At 37.2% G+C, this 11,412-nt stretch overlaps 1 protein-coding gene across 2 annotated transcripts; it reads left to right on the forward strand.

Annotated features, from left to right (window-relative positions):
• The first annotated feature begins 1,938 nt into the window (after positions 1-1,938).
• Positions 1,939-11,035, forward strand: LOC114463378 (DNA damage-regulated autophagy modulator protein 2-like). Of its 2 annotated transcripts, none has more exons than XM_028446914.1 (8): positions 1,939-2,139; positions 3,934-4,119; positions 5,386-5,453; positions 5,587-5,729; positions 5,806-5,983; positions 7,287-7,369; positions 8,834-8,926; positions 9,163-10,048. In XM_028446914.1, the coding sequence occupies exons 2-8, from the start codon at positions 3,989-3,991 to the stop codon at positions 9,292-9,294; spliced, it is 828 nt and encodes a 275-aa protein (XP_028302715.1). In that variant the 5' UTR covers positions 1,939-2,139; positions 3,934-3,988; the 3' UTR covers positions 9,295-10,048. The 2 variants fall into 2 exon arrangements, with proteins under 2 accessions (XP_028302715.1, XP_028302714.1); XM_028446913.1 differs by lacking the exon at positions 9,163-10,048 and adding an exon at positions 10,393-11,035 and having other exon boundaries at positions 1,943-2,139.
• The last annotated feature ends 377 nt before the right edge of the window (positions 11,036-11,412 follow it).

Genomic DNA, 11,412 nt, shown 5'->3' on the forward strand with positions numbered 1-11,412 from the left:
GTGTGTGTGCGCGCGCGGGGGGTCCAGTTTGGTGCGCGCGCGTGTGTGTGTGTGTGTGGTCCAGTTTGGTGCGCTCGCGTGGTCCAGTTTGGTGCGCGCGGGGTCCAGTTTGGTGCGCGCACGTGGGGTCCAGTTTGGTGCACGCGTGTGTGTGTGTGTGGGGTCCAGTTTGGTGCGCGTGCGTGTGTGTGTGTGTGTCTGTGTGTGTGTGTGTGTGCGCGTGGTCCAGTTTGGTGCGCGGGCGTAGGGTCCAGTTTGGTGCGCACGCTTGTGGGGTCTAGTTTGGTGCGCGTGTGTGTGTGTGGTCCAGTTTGGTGCGCGTGCGTGTGTGTGTGTGTGTGTTTGCGCACGTGGTCCAGTTTGGTGCGCGCGTGGTCCAGTTTGGTGCGCACGTAGGGTCCAGTTTGGTGCGCACGCTTGTGGGGTCTAGTTTGGTGCGCGTGTGTGGGGTCCGGTTTGGTGCGCGCGTGTGTGAGTGTGGGTGTGTGGTCAGTTTGGTGCGCGTGTGTGGTCCAGTTTTGTGCGCGCGTGGGTGTGTGGTCCAGTTTGGTGCGCGCGCGTGTGTGTGTGGTCCAGTTTGGTGCGCGCGTGTGTGTGTGGTCCAGTTTGGTGTGCGAGCGCGTGTGTGTGGTCCAGTTTGGTGTGTGTGGGTGTGTGGTCCAGTTTGGTGCGCGTGTGTCTGGATGTGTGGTCTAGTTTGGTGCGCGCGTGTGTGTGTGGGTGTGTGGTCCAGTTTGGTGCGCGCGTGTGTGTGTGGGTGTGTGGTCCAGTTTGGTGCGCGTGTGTGTGTGGGTGTGGTCCAGTTTGGTGCGCGCGTGTGTGTGGGTGTGTGGTCCAGTTTGGTGCGCGCGCGTAGGGGTGAGATGAATTTATAAGACCCTGTGGTCTTCCTAAACTTTTCAGAGATCGGGGACTTTCACTGCGTGGTTAAACACAAACGTGCGTGTGCGTGTCCTGGATAAACTGCAACATCCATTGTAGTATCACGTTTAAAAATCCGTTGATTTTCCATTTTTGTTTCTAAAAACAAAAATACAAGAGGACAGGACCAAAACAAAAACCACCTGTTTTTATTTATGGTGAGACAGGAAAATGTTCTTTTCAAAACAAGAGTACATCTATGAAGACCAGACATTTTTCTGTGCAAAAAAATCTCACATCTTGCTGAAATTTCCGCAGATGACAAACCTTGTCCCGCCGTTTCCGCTTCCGGTTCCGGTTCCAAATATATTTTTAAACAGCAGGGAAAATATAAAGATAATTCATATATTTTGACGCCAGAAATACAGCAGCGTCCTCATATATGTGCTCTTGTTTTGAAAAGAACAACTTCCTGTCTCACCATATTGAAAAACGGGCGTTTTTTTTTTTTTTTTTTTGTTTTTTCCTCTGGAATTTCTGTTTTATGGTTTTGGAAACAAAAATTCAAAATCAACCGGAATTTAAACGTTTGTTTATCCATTCTTGACCCTGATGAAGAAATATTCGTTAAATTTAAATTTAGTTTTTCAATTTGAAAACAAAAATCAAATAATATAGTCGTTTTTTTTTTGCTTTTGGATTTCCTTTTCTAAACGGAAAATTCAATGACCAAAACATACACTGATTATTTGTGCCAATGATCAAATCAGTGCCTCTGTTTATGGAATGGTATGGAATTGTGTCATGATGCTAAAAATAAACACAGAAAAGGACAAAAAAAAGTATGATTACTTGAAAAAACAAATAAAACAACTACATAAATACACCAAAAATAACACAAAATGAGTCAACACTCAAAACAAACACATAAGAAACGAAAATAAAAATACGCAACTTTCATGTAAAGCTCTACATTATTTTTTGAATATGCATCAAGCTCAAATAGTAATGTAAATGTTAAGTAACTTACGTTCACCTAATATTTAAATTCCCATTACTGCCTCTGGGCGGCGCTGCTCAAAGTGAAATCAAAGTGACAGGTGCGCATGCGCGGTCTGCCCTGAAAAGGATGTTTTTAGTCTTAAATGTGACATTGTTTCATGTTGTTTACAGAGAGTTTTTAGCTCCTCCTGGGTCTCTTCAATTCTAACCCTCGGAATCTGAATTTGAGCATCTTCGGACATCGTTTGAAGGACTTTATCAAAGGAAACTGATAACGTGAGTTTGATTATGATCAGTTAAAAAAAAAGTCTGTGTTCATGTGACTTCCCTTTAATGTTGTCAGTTTAATGGCGGTCAGATTGAACTGATAGAAAAACCAAAAGAACATAAAAACACGTCGGAACATAATCAGGTTCTTTGTGTAGAGGACGTTAGCTTGCTAGCTTCTGGGTTTTAGTAAATAAAACGATAATTGTGTGTTGGTGTTAATAGTTATTTATAGTTATTTATCCATTATTTTGTAGCCGAATCCTTCTACATTTGGTTAACATTGTTTTACAATAGGATGAACAGTTTTTGTTGTATACATTTGTGTTAGTTAAAGTGCAAAGCTTCAAATGGTCGTTTTTAGGAAGGACTTTGGTCTGTGGTTAAAGTTTCATTTCCCGGTAAAACAACAGCAGATCTAAAAAAAAAAAAAGAAACAAGATCTGTCTTTATTAATGCGCACAAAAAGCTAGATTTTGACGTTTGATGCATGAATGTTGCATCATAAACATATTTTTATATACAGTACCTTATTTATCTCTCCACTTTATAAGCCTTTTCACACTCTCGCGCTGGTTCAGTACTTCCGCATTAGGTCAAAGGTCAAAAGGGATAAAGTCGCCATGTTAGATAGTGTAGGAAACAAGTCTGTCAGAGATTTAGATTATTATTATTATTATTATTATTATTATTATTATTATTATTATTATTATTTTTACTGTTGAAGCGTTGATAAGATATTTTTCGTAAACATTGTATTGTTCTCTGGGACGGAAATACCGAGTTAGCCGCTAAAGCTAATGCTGCACACGAGCTGAAAATTCATTTTTTTCCTGACATTACAAACTGTTTCAGCTGATGGCTTCACTCCAGTTCACTTATCAACCTGTCCATCTTGTGTACTTCCTTCAAATTTATAAATTGAATTCAAATAATAGCTTAATAAAAATAATCATGGACCTGGTTAGTGAATTGTGTATTTCGTAACTTTACCTTTTCATACTGTCCTTTTCACACTCGGAAATCTCACTTGTCCCATCAATAACAAAATATCAAACCTGTCAAATGTTCGATTTGAAAATAAGTGAAATTTTCTGGTGCCCGTGACGAGCCAACCAAGCTCCAGTATCCCTTATATTTTAAAACAAATCTAAAGTAACCACCTGTCAATCATTTACTAAATACAATGATGTGATTAGAATCTGGACAGCACGTGTGAGTGAGTTCTGGCTTGTTATGGGGAAGGTCTTGGTTTGAATGTACTCATTGATCATCTATCTGAGCTTTACATTCTGTTCTGAGAGGTAAAACAAATAAGTTATTATATATATATGTGTATTTATATGTGTATATATATATGTATATATATATGTGTATATATATGTGTATATACTGTATATATATGTATATGTATATATATATGTGTATATACTGTATATATATATGTATATGTATATATATATATGTGTATATATATACATGCAATATTGTAGTTTTCTATATCTCCAAAATAGAAAACTCAATACATCTTGAATCTCGATATATCGCCCAGCCCTAATCCCTACATCATAAAACAGCCTAAATTAAAACATAAATGTGTATATGAAGCACATGTGTTTATTTAATATACTTACAGTTTATATACAAGTCAACACATTGCATATTTACTGTTAATTTCATGTGGCTTGTCTTTAAGTTAGTCATTTACATTTTATTTTTCATTACATATTATTTGAAATAAAAATAATGACTATAAGAATATGAACTGCTACTGTTTTCACTGCTGATGCTGCTTTGTCTCAGGTGACGTTGAACCAGGAGGACTGGGTCTGGGTCTGGGTCTGGGTCACTGAGGACCATGTGGTGGTTCCAGCAGGGTCTGAGCTTCCTGCCCTCTGCTTTAGTCATCTGGACCACGGCCTCCTTAGTGTTTGCTTACATCACAGCGGTGGTGCTGAGGCATGTGGATCCTCTGGTGCCCTACATCAGGTGTGTGTGTGCGTGTGTGGTGCGTGCGCGTGCGTGCGTTCTCTTCCCGATTCTTTAGCTTCAACACTAACCACTGTCATAACATAATTAGAGCTTTTATTTTTAATTTCAGAATTAGTCCCAAAGTGAAGACATCACAGCTAAAGATGAAAGAACACACGTTAGAACAAAATATCAAAGGATTAAAATGCAATAATGAGATTAACATAAGAAATTAAAAATGTCATCGAAGAAGAGAATCTGTAGCCTCCTGGTCAATTACTGTTTTCAGTTACAATTACATCTTTAATTACCCATATTCATTTATAATTAGTGATCAGCTGTTTTTGTCCCCAATTACAATTAAATTACAAATGTTTTTTTATCCTCAGAAAGTCAATTACAATTAATCACAATTACTGAGGCTGAAAAGTTAACCTTCCTCTTGTGTTAGCTTTCTGTTAGCATCTCTTATGCTAACAGGTCCTAAATCAGCTGTAAAATACACTATGAACAAATATCATCTAATGTTGATATTGTAATTGTTAGGCTTCCTAATCAATGAAAATATTGGTTTTAATATTTTTGGTGTGGACATCTGAGCTTCTTTTTGTGTCACTATAACCCTAGATTTCATTTTTTTTATCATGGTAAAATGTGTAAAAGCCTAATATGACACATTATTAACTATAGACATATGTGTAGAACTGTAACATTGTTCCCCAGTTTTGTGTTAAATTATAATTGACATTTTTTATAGAATTTTTATTTGGTTATCATGTGACCAAAAAGCTTAAAAAACAAACAGACAGGCAAGCATTAAATAATAAAGATAGTGTTAATAAGAGCTATTTTTAAGCTAGGTATCTATTTCATAATACTAATATATTACATTTATCATTATATAAAGTTTACTTCCTATTCATGTATTTATCATTGTGAAGAAATGTAATATCGTTGTAGATTAAGTAGCTCATCAAATAGTTCATATTAATGTTATATTTATTAGTATAAAAATATTATATATATCATTCTAGATTAAATAGATCATATTAATATATTATATTGATCATTAATTACAGAAATACTATGTATATCATTGTAAATGAAATGTCTTATCAAAGAGATCCTATTAATGTATTATATTTATCATTATTAAAAGGTTATACATATCATTGTAGATTAAATAGCTAATATTAATGCATTATATTTATAGCTCATCACAAGGGGACATGAGACTTAAATATGTGTGATGTTATAATTATGATATATTTAATGTGGTTGCAGTGACATTGGCACGACGGCACCAGAGAGATGTGTGTTTGGTATCATGATGGATGTTTCTGCTTTTTTAGGTAACACACAAACACACTGCACTGCTGTATAATAAATATATATATATAGTGGCTTTAGGATATAATTATCATTTAAACGGGATATGAGCACAGTTTCTAAAATAGAACTGTGTGTGTGTGTGCGTGTGTGTAGGCATAGCCACTGTGTACGTGCGCTACAAACAGGTGGAGGCTCTTACAGCTGAGGACCAGCTCCTCCTCCGCAGGCTGAACCTGGGGGGTCTCCTGCTGGGCTGCATCAGCTCCTTTGGGATGTGTGTGGTGGCAAACTTCCAGGTGAGTTTGTTTCCAGCTCCTCTAAATGCTGAGGTCATGTTAAAGCCTGGTGCTGACTCAGCGTGTGTCCGAGCAGAAAACCACGCTGTTCAGTGTGCACATCCTGGGAGCCGCGCTGACCTTTGGCGTGGGAGCGCTCTACATCCTGGTTCAGACGCTGCTGTCGCTCCACATGCACCCGCACGTGCACAGCAGGGGCGTGTACCTGGTACGCCTCGCCGTGGGATTGTGGACGCTGGTCAGCATCATCTGCAGTATCCACATTCAGTGATATATTATTTAATTTACCAAATCTATTAATTAGCATAAAACCATAAACCACATGATGGGAAATAAGGTTTAATCAGCAGGCAGGTGTCAAACAGCTGGGAATGTTTTAATTTTATTTAACCTTTTTATTTTATTCATACAAAATGTTGCTCAAAAACATTTTAGCAACGTTTATATTTTTATAGAATTTTTGCTGTTACTTCACAATATTAAAGTTGTAGGGGATGATATTTTTCTCACAGTAAAAATGAAATTAAATCCTTTCTAAGCGTCTTTACGGGTTTCGGGCGTCGATTGTAAAGTTACTTATGCTAAAATAAACTTTTTTGCACCATTTAGCAACAAACTACGTTTTAGAAAATGTATGTGAATTTTTTAATGTTACATTTGACCAGATTTTCAGCAATATTTGTGAAATTTGTGATGTTTACTTTTCTCGTAAAAATATAATGTCAATGATAAATATAAATGTGAAATGTTACAGCTAAATGTTAAATATGAATGTTGAATCTGAATGCTGAATATTAAATATAAATTTAAATGTTAAATATATGCAAATTCATAGGAAGTACCAAAATAAAAGCTCACCCGTGCCATTTAGATTGAATGTTTAAGATTTACATTTAACATTTAATATTTAATATTTATTTATATTTAACATTGACATTATATTTTTATTAGAAAAGTAAACATCACAAATTTCACAAATATTGCTGTAAATCTGGTCAAATGTAACATAAAAATGACATTTTTTAAACGTGGTTTGTTGCTAAATTTGCAGAAGTTGCTGATTATGTTAGCGTGTGCAACTTTACAATCGGTGGCCCATATACGGGACTCCATATCCCACGATGCAATGCGTGAAACTTTACCATCAATGTCTAGAGAACAGTGTTTACAGTGGAGATCAAAAGAAACTTTTAAGCGTAAATTTATTTCTGTTTTGAGAAAATTATCTTTGTTTTATTGATTTTTGACGCCTAAACTTTGTCTTTATCTGTGCTTTAAAAAAATGTTAGTTATCGTCCCGACCAGCTTTAAAGTCAGCGTTTTCAATTGAAAAGCTCTTTATGATTTATTGAAAAAAGAGATAAACATATATATTTCCCTTCAAAATAAGAGCACCAGACCAATGCTGAGCTGGTTTTAAAATAGTTTCATCAGGAGATTAAAACAAAGCAGATCTGAAACATGTGACCGACGTACGATGTGTTATTATCACAATATATATATATATATATATATATATATATATATAGTGATGGTTGGGATCCTTAACAGTGTCAGTGTTCATCTCCTCAGTCACCTTATACAGCAGTTTGCCAGAAGTGGAAGTCGTCCGGAAACTTCACTGGACGCCTGGAGAAAAGGTGTGTGTGTGTGTGTGTGTGTGTGTGTGTGTGTGTGTGTGTGTGTGTGTGTGTGTGTGTGTGTGTGTGTGTGTGTGTGTGTGTGTGTGTGTGTGTGTGTGTGTGTGTGTGTGTGTGTGTGTGTGTGTGTGTGTGTGTGTGTGTGTGTGTGTGTGTGTGTGTGTGTGTGTGTGTGTGATCAAAAACTGTACTTGGCCAATAAAACATTTCTGGTTTCTAAGACAGCACAAGAAATTTGACTTGGTAGTTGGTGCGCAAAACAAAAAAAAAACAAAGAAACAAGCCAGCAACAATAATAATAATAATGGTGATGAATATAAAGGATGAGGGATAAATAAAGGATAGATAGAGAATAAAGGACAAATATGATAAATATATATACAGTGCAGCAGGTAATGTCTGCATGGAGGTGGTGATCGGGTGGGGGGGTTCATGTGGATGGTGGCAGAGGGAAAGAAGCTGTTCCCCTCTCCAGAGGGGAGAGATTGAAACAGTTTATGACCGGGGTGGGAGGGGTCGGCCACAATCTTTCCTGCACGCCTCAGAATCCTGGAGGCGTACAGGTCCTGGAGGGAGGGCAGATTGCAGCCGATGACCTTCTCTGCAGAGTGGATGATACGCTGCAGTCTGGCCTTGTCCTTGGCCGTAGCTGCAGCGTACCAGATGGTGATGGAGGAGCAGAGGATGGACTGGATGATGGAGCTGTAGAAGTTCACCATCATCTTTGTTGGCAGACTGAACTTCTTCAGCTGCCGCAGGAAGTACATCCTCTGCTGAGCTTTTTTGATGAGGGAGCTGATGTTCAGCTCCCACTTAAGGTCCTGAGTGATGATGGTCCCCATCATAAAGACCAGAAGAAGAACACTTTCCTTTCTTATTGAAATCTTAAGGAAAGAAAGAAGTTCAGGGACCTTTAGAGAGTCTTTGATCCCTATACAGCGTCTAGTCCACTAATTAACAAACGTAGTGATAGGGCAGATACTCAGACACACGTTCATAAATAAAGTCAGTTTAACCTTTTTATGAGATAAAAGCTCATCACATGGTTTTTCCTTTTCATTACCTCTGTTTGTTAGCAGGAGTAACGTCAACGGTACTTAACGGATTTGAACTAAAAACAGTCCTTACACCATGGAAGATTCCTTTAAGTTTTGAATTAGATCTGGATCAATATACTGATTCTGGATCAGTTCGAAAAATTAACACATCCCTATCGCTCATCAGTGGTTAAATCTAAAAAAATTCATATCTTGGTTCGTAATTGATTGATTTTCATGAAGTTTGACTCAATTATGTCGAGATTTTTTTCTCAATTATTAGACCGGGTTTCATCCAGATTAAATCCAGAATGTGCATTTCATTACAGTTTAAAAAAAAATGGATATATCTACATTCTGTACTTATTTACAATATGTGGTCTGTAGAAAACAAACATATTTCTTGTTATTGTTTTGGTGTCTTCAGGGTTACGTGGCTCACCTCGTCAGTTCAGTGTCAGAATGGTCTCTGGCTCTGTCTTTCATCAGCTTCTTCCTGACCTACATCAGGGACTTCCAGGTAACCACACATGTTCTCACGCTGCTCTGAGATCTACCTTCACTTACATTTAGGCTGTGTTTGAAATGTCAAACTAACATACTACTCATATTTAGGGGTATGAAGAAAAAAAATAGATTTCACTATAAATCGTGATTTTTTGGGTGCCAACTTTAAATTGATTTAAAAAAAAAAAAATATTTTCTGATATTTAATCAATCAATATTTTTCTTATTGTATTTTTCACATTTTTGTAGACGTGTTTTTCTACTACTGGAGACATTGTTTCTTCTCAGCGGAGCAGCCTAACTACTGGGCATGTTAACCAGCTCCTGTTCCTACATAAACACCTTGAAAATTGTGCCTTTTCCACACCTCCACTCCGGTAGATGGCGCCGTAGAGCCACTTTGCTGTGCGGCGCAGCACCATTTCTGTAGTCGAGGCAGCCACATTGGCAGAAGCAAACTGACTCAAATCCCAAACAACATGGCAAACAAAATAACGTCTCCACAGTCCAAAACTGACGTTTGGAAGTACTTTAGCTTCCAACTTAGAGGTTGTAAAAATGAGCTTGATAAGGACAACGCCGTCTGCAAGATTTGCCTCGCTCCCGTGAAATATTGTGGGAACACGACTAACTTACGAGCTCACCTAGCAAGACATCATGCAGAGAAACCGCGTTTAATTTTAATATTAACTGGGTAGAATATCGTGATCTTGTGATTATATCGTATCGTATTGCAACATCCTTGCCAATACTCACCCCTATTCATACTAGGTTTGACGTCAAAATGAGTTTGTAGTGCGTTCACATTAGATAGTATGGAAAGACTGAGTACGCAACAAATACCTTGAAAGTATACTATATGGGGATATTTTTTAAGTGTGCAAGGTGGTCACACTAGTCATACTCAACTGTCCCATGATGCATTGCGAGCAGAATGTAAAATTGTCCTGGAACCAGCTTCAAGCTAAAAATCAAACATCCACTTTTCAAAACAAAAGCATGTCTTCCATTACTTTTTAAAGCTTTTGTAAATAGGGCTCTTGTTTTGAATTTTCGTCAGTAGCTCAATAGAGGGTCCTCGACAAATCTCAAAAAATGTTGGAATGAAATGTGTTTACGTGAGTTTTATGAATCAAATGAGCACATGTTGATATTCTACTTGGTCATTTTCTCACTTTCAAAGATGGAGAATCAACAGAGATATTTATCCTCAGTGTGATTCAGGTTTTATATGTTGTAGGTTCCAAATGCATCTTGGGAAACTTGGAATTATACTACAGTGGGAACGCTCATCATACTATCGATACTTATCGTATATAGTAAACAGTATATACTCATTGAGTTTGTGGTGCATAGTACGAAGTGTGACATTTCCAACACAGCCTCAGTTAGCGACGGTTCACATGAACAGGAAGTGGAGCCGTGTTTCCTGAGCTGACAGAGTTTTCCTGGTTTTTGTCTTGTTTTTATTAAATAAAGAAAATCAATTTGCGAGTGGAGGTGAACATGCAGACCACACACCTGTACGACTGGCCTCAGGGAGCCATGGTCGCCACCGCCGCGTCAAATCACAACATACCAGAAGCTTCTGAAACGTCGCCGCTGCTGGGCGGAGCCATGTATCCTCAGCTCTCTGATCCACGTCCATTCGTCAAATAATTTCAGCTAGTAAATGTAGTTTATGATGCTTTAGCACTTTGGCTTCAAGGTGAACACATGATTGTTCAACCATTCATCCTGACTGCTTCTTTAAACGCTGCTGGGAAACGGTTTGTAAACGTAAATTGGACTGATTGCTGTGTGTGTGTTTTCTGTGTGTGATAAAAACACTGAACTGAGCTATAAATTGTCTCCATTGGAGGATTAGCACCTTCCATGGCAGCAATGGTGTGTGTGAATAAGTGGAAACACTTAGCAGAGAAGTATTTTTTACACGTCTATTTGTGCTGGATCGGTTTCTATTAATGCTTTTTATTATAGATTTAACTGTAAATCGCAGATATTTTGGAGACTTTTTTACATTTACAAGCGCTAACGCTTTATATCACCGAATACTGGAATAATGTTCTGTTTATATTCTGTTATTAAATAAAGTTACAAAGTGATTTGTACAAAAACAGGATTTTACATTGATGCTTTATTCTTTCAATATTACATATTCATTCTCTAAGTTTTTAATTTAAAATTAAAACTATGGTGGTAGATTTCTGTCTATTTTTTTCAATCAAAAAAAGTATTTTCAATCGATGAAAAAGTGTTCAAATGCAAAAAAATAATATTTGAGACCTAAATATAATTGCATTTAAACACTTTTTATTATTATTGAAGTCATCTTTTTTTGTATTTGGGCCATATTATGGGTACTACATTTGTGTCTATTACTCACTCAAAAATTAAACATTTCAATCAAAGAAAAAAGAAAATTTATTTTATTTTCAATAAAAAAGGTGTTAATAATTTCAAAGAAAAATAAATCTACAAAAACAAATTTCAAAGAAC

The sequence above is a fragment of the Gouania willdenowi genome, chromosome 5, assembly GCF_900634775.1.
Source record: "Gouania willdenowi chromosome 5, fGouWil2.1, whole genome shotgun sequence".
Lineage (NCBI taxonomy): Eukaryota > Metazoa > Chordata > Actinopteri > Blenniiformes > Gobiesocidae > Gouania > Gouania willdenowi.

What these genes read in the sequence shown, in the direction of transcription:
- LOC114463378 (XM_028446913.1), top strand. Translation starts at nt 3,989, where the DNA reads ATGTGGTGGTTCCAGCAGGGTCTGAGCTTCCTGCCCTCTGCTTTAGTC. An exon ending in GCTGGTCAGCATCATCTGCA is followed by an intron (nt 5,984 to 7,286) that starts GTATCCACATTC and finishes TAACAGTGTCAG; the next exon opens with TGTTCATCTCCTCAGTCACC. An exon ending in ACTGGACGCCTGGAGAAAAG is followed by an intron (nt 7,370 to 8,833) that starts GTGTGTGTGTGT and finishes TGGTGTCTTCAG; the next exon opens with GGTTACGTGGCTCACCTCGT.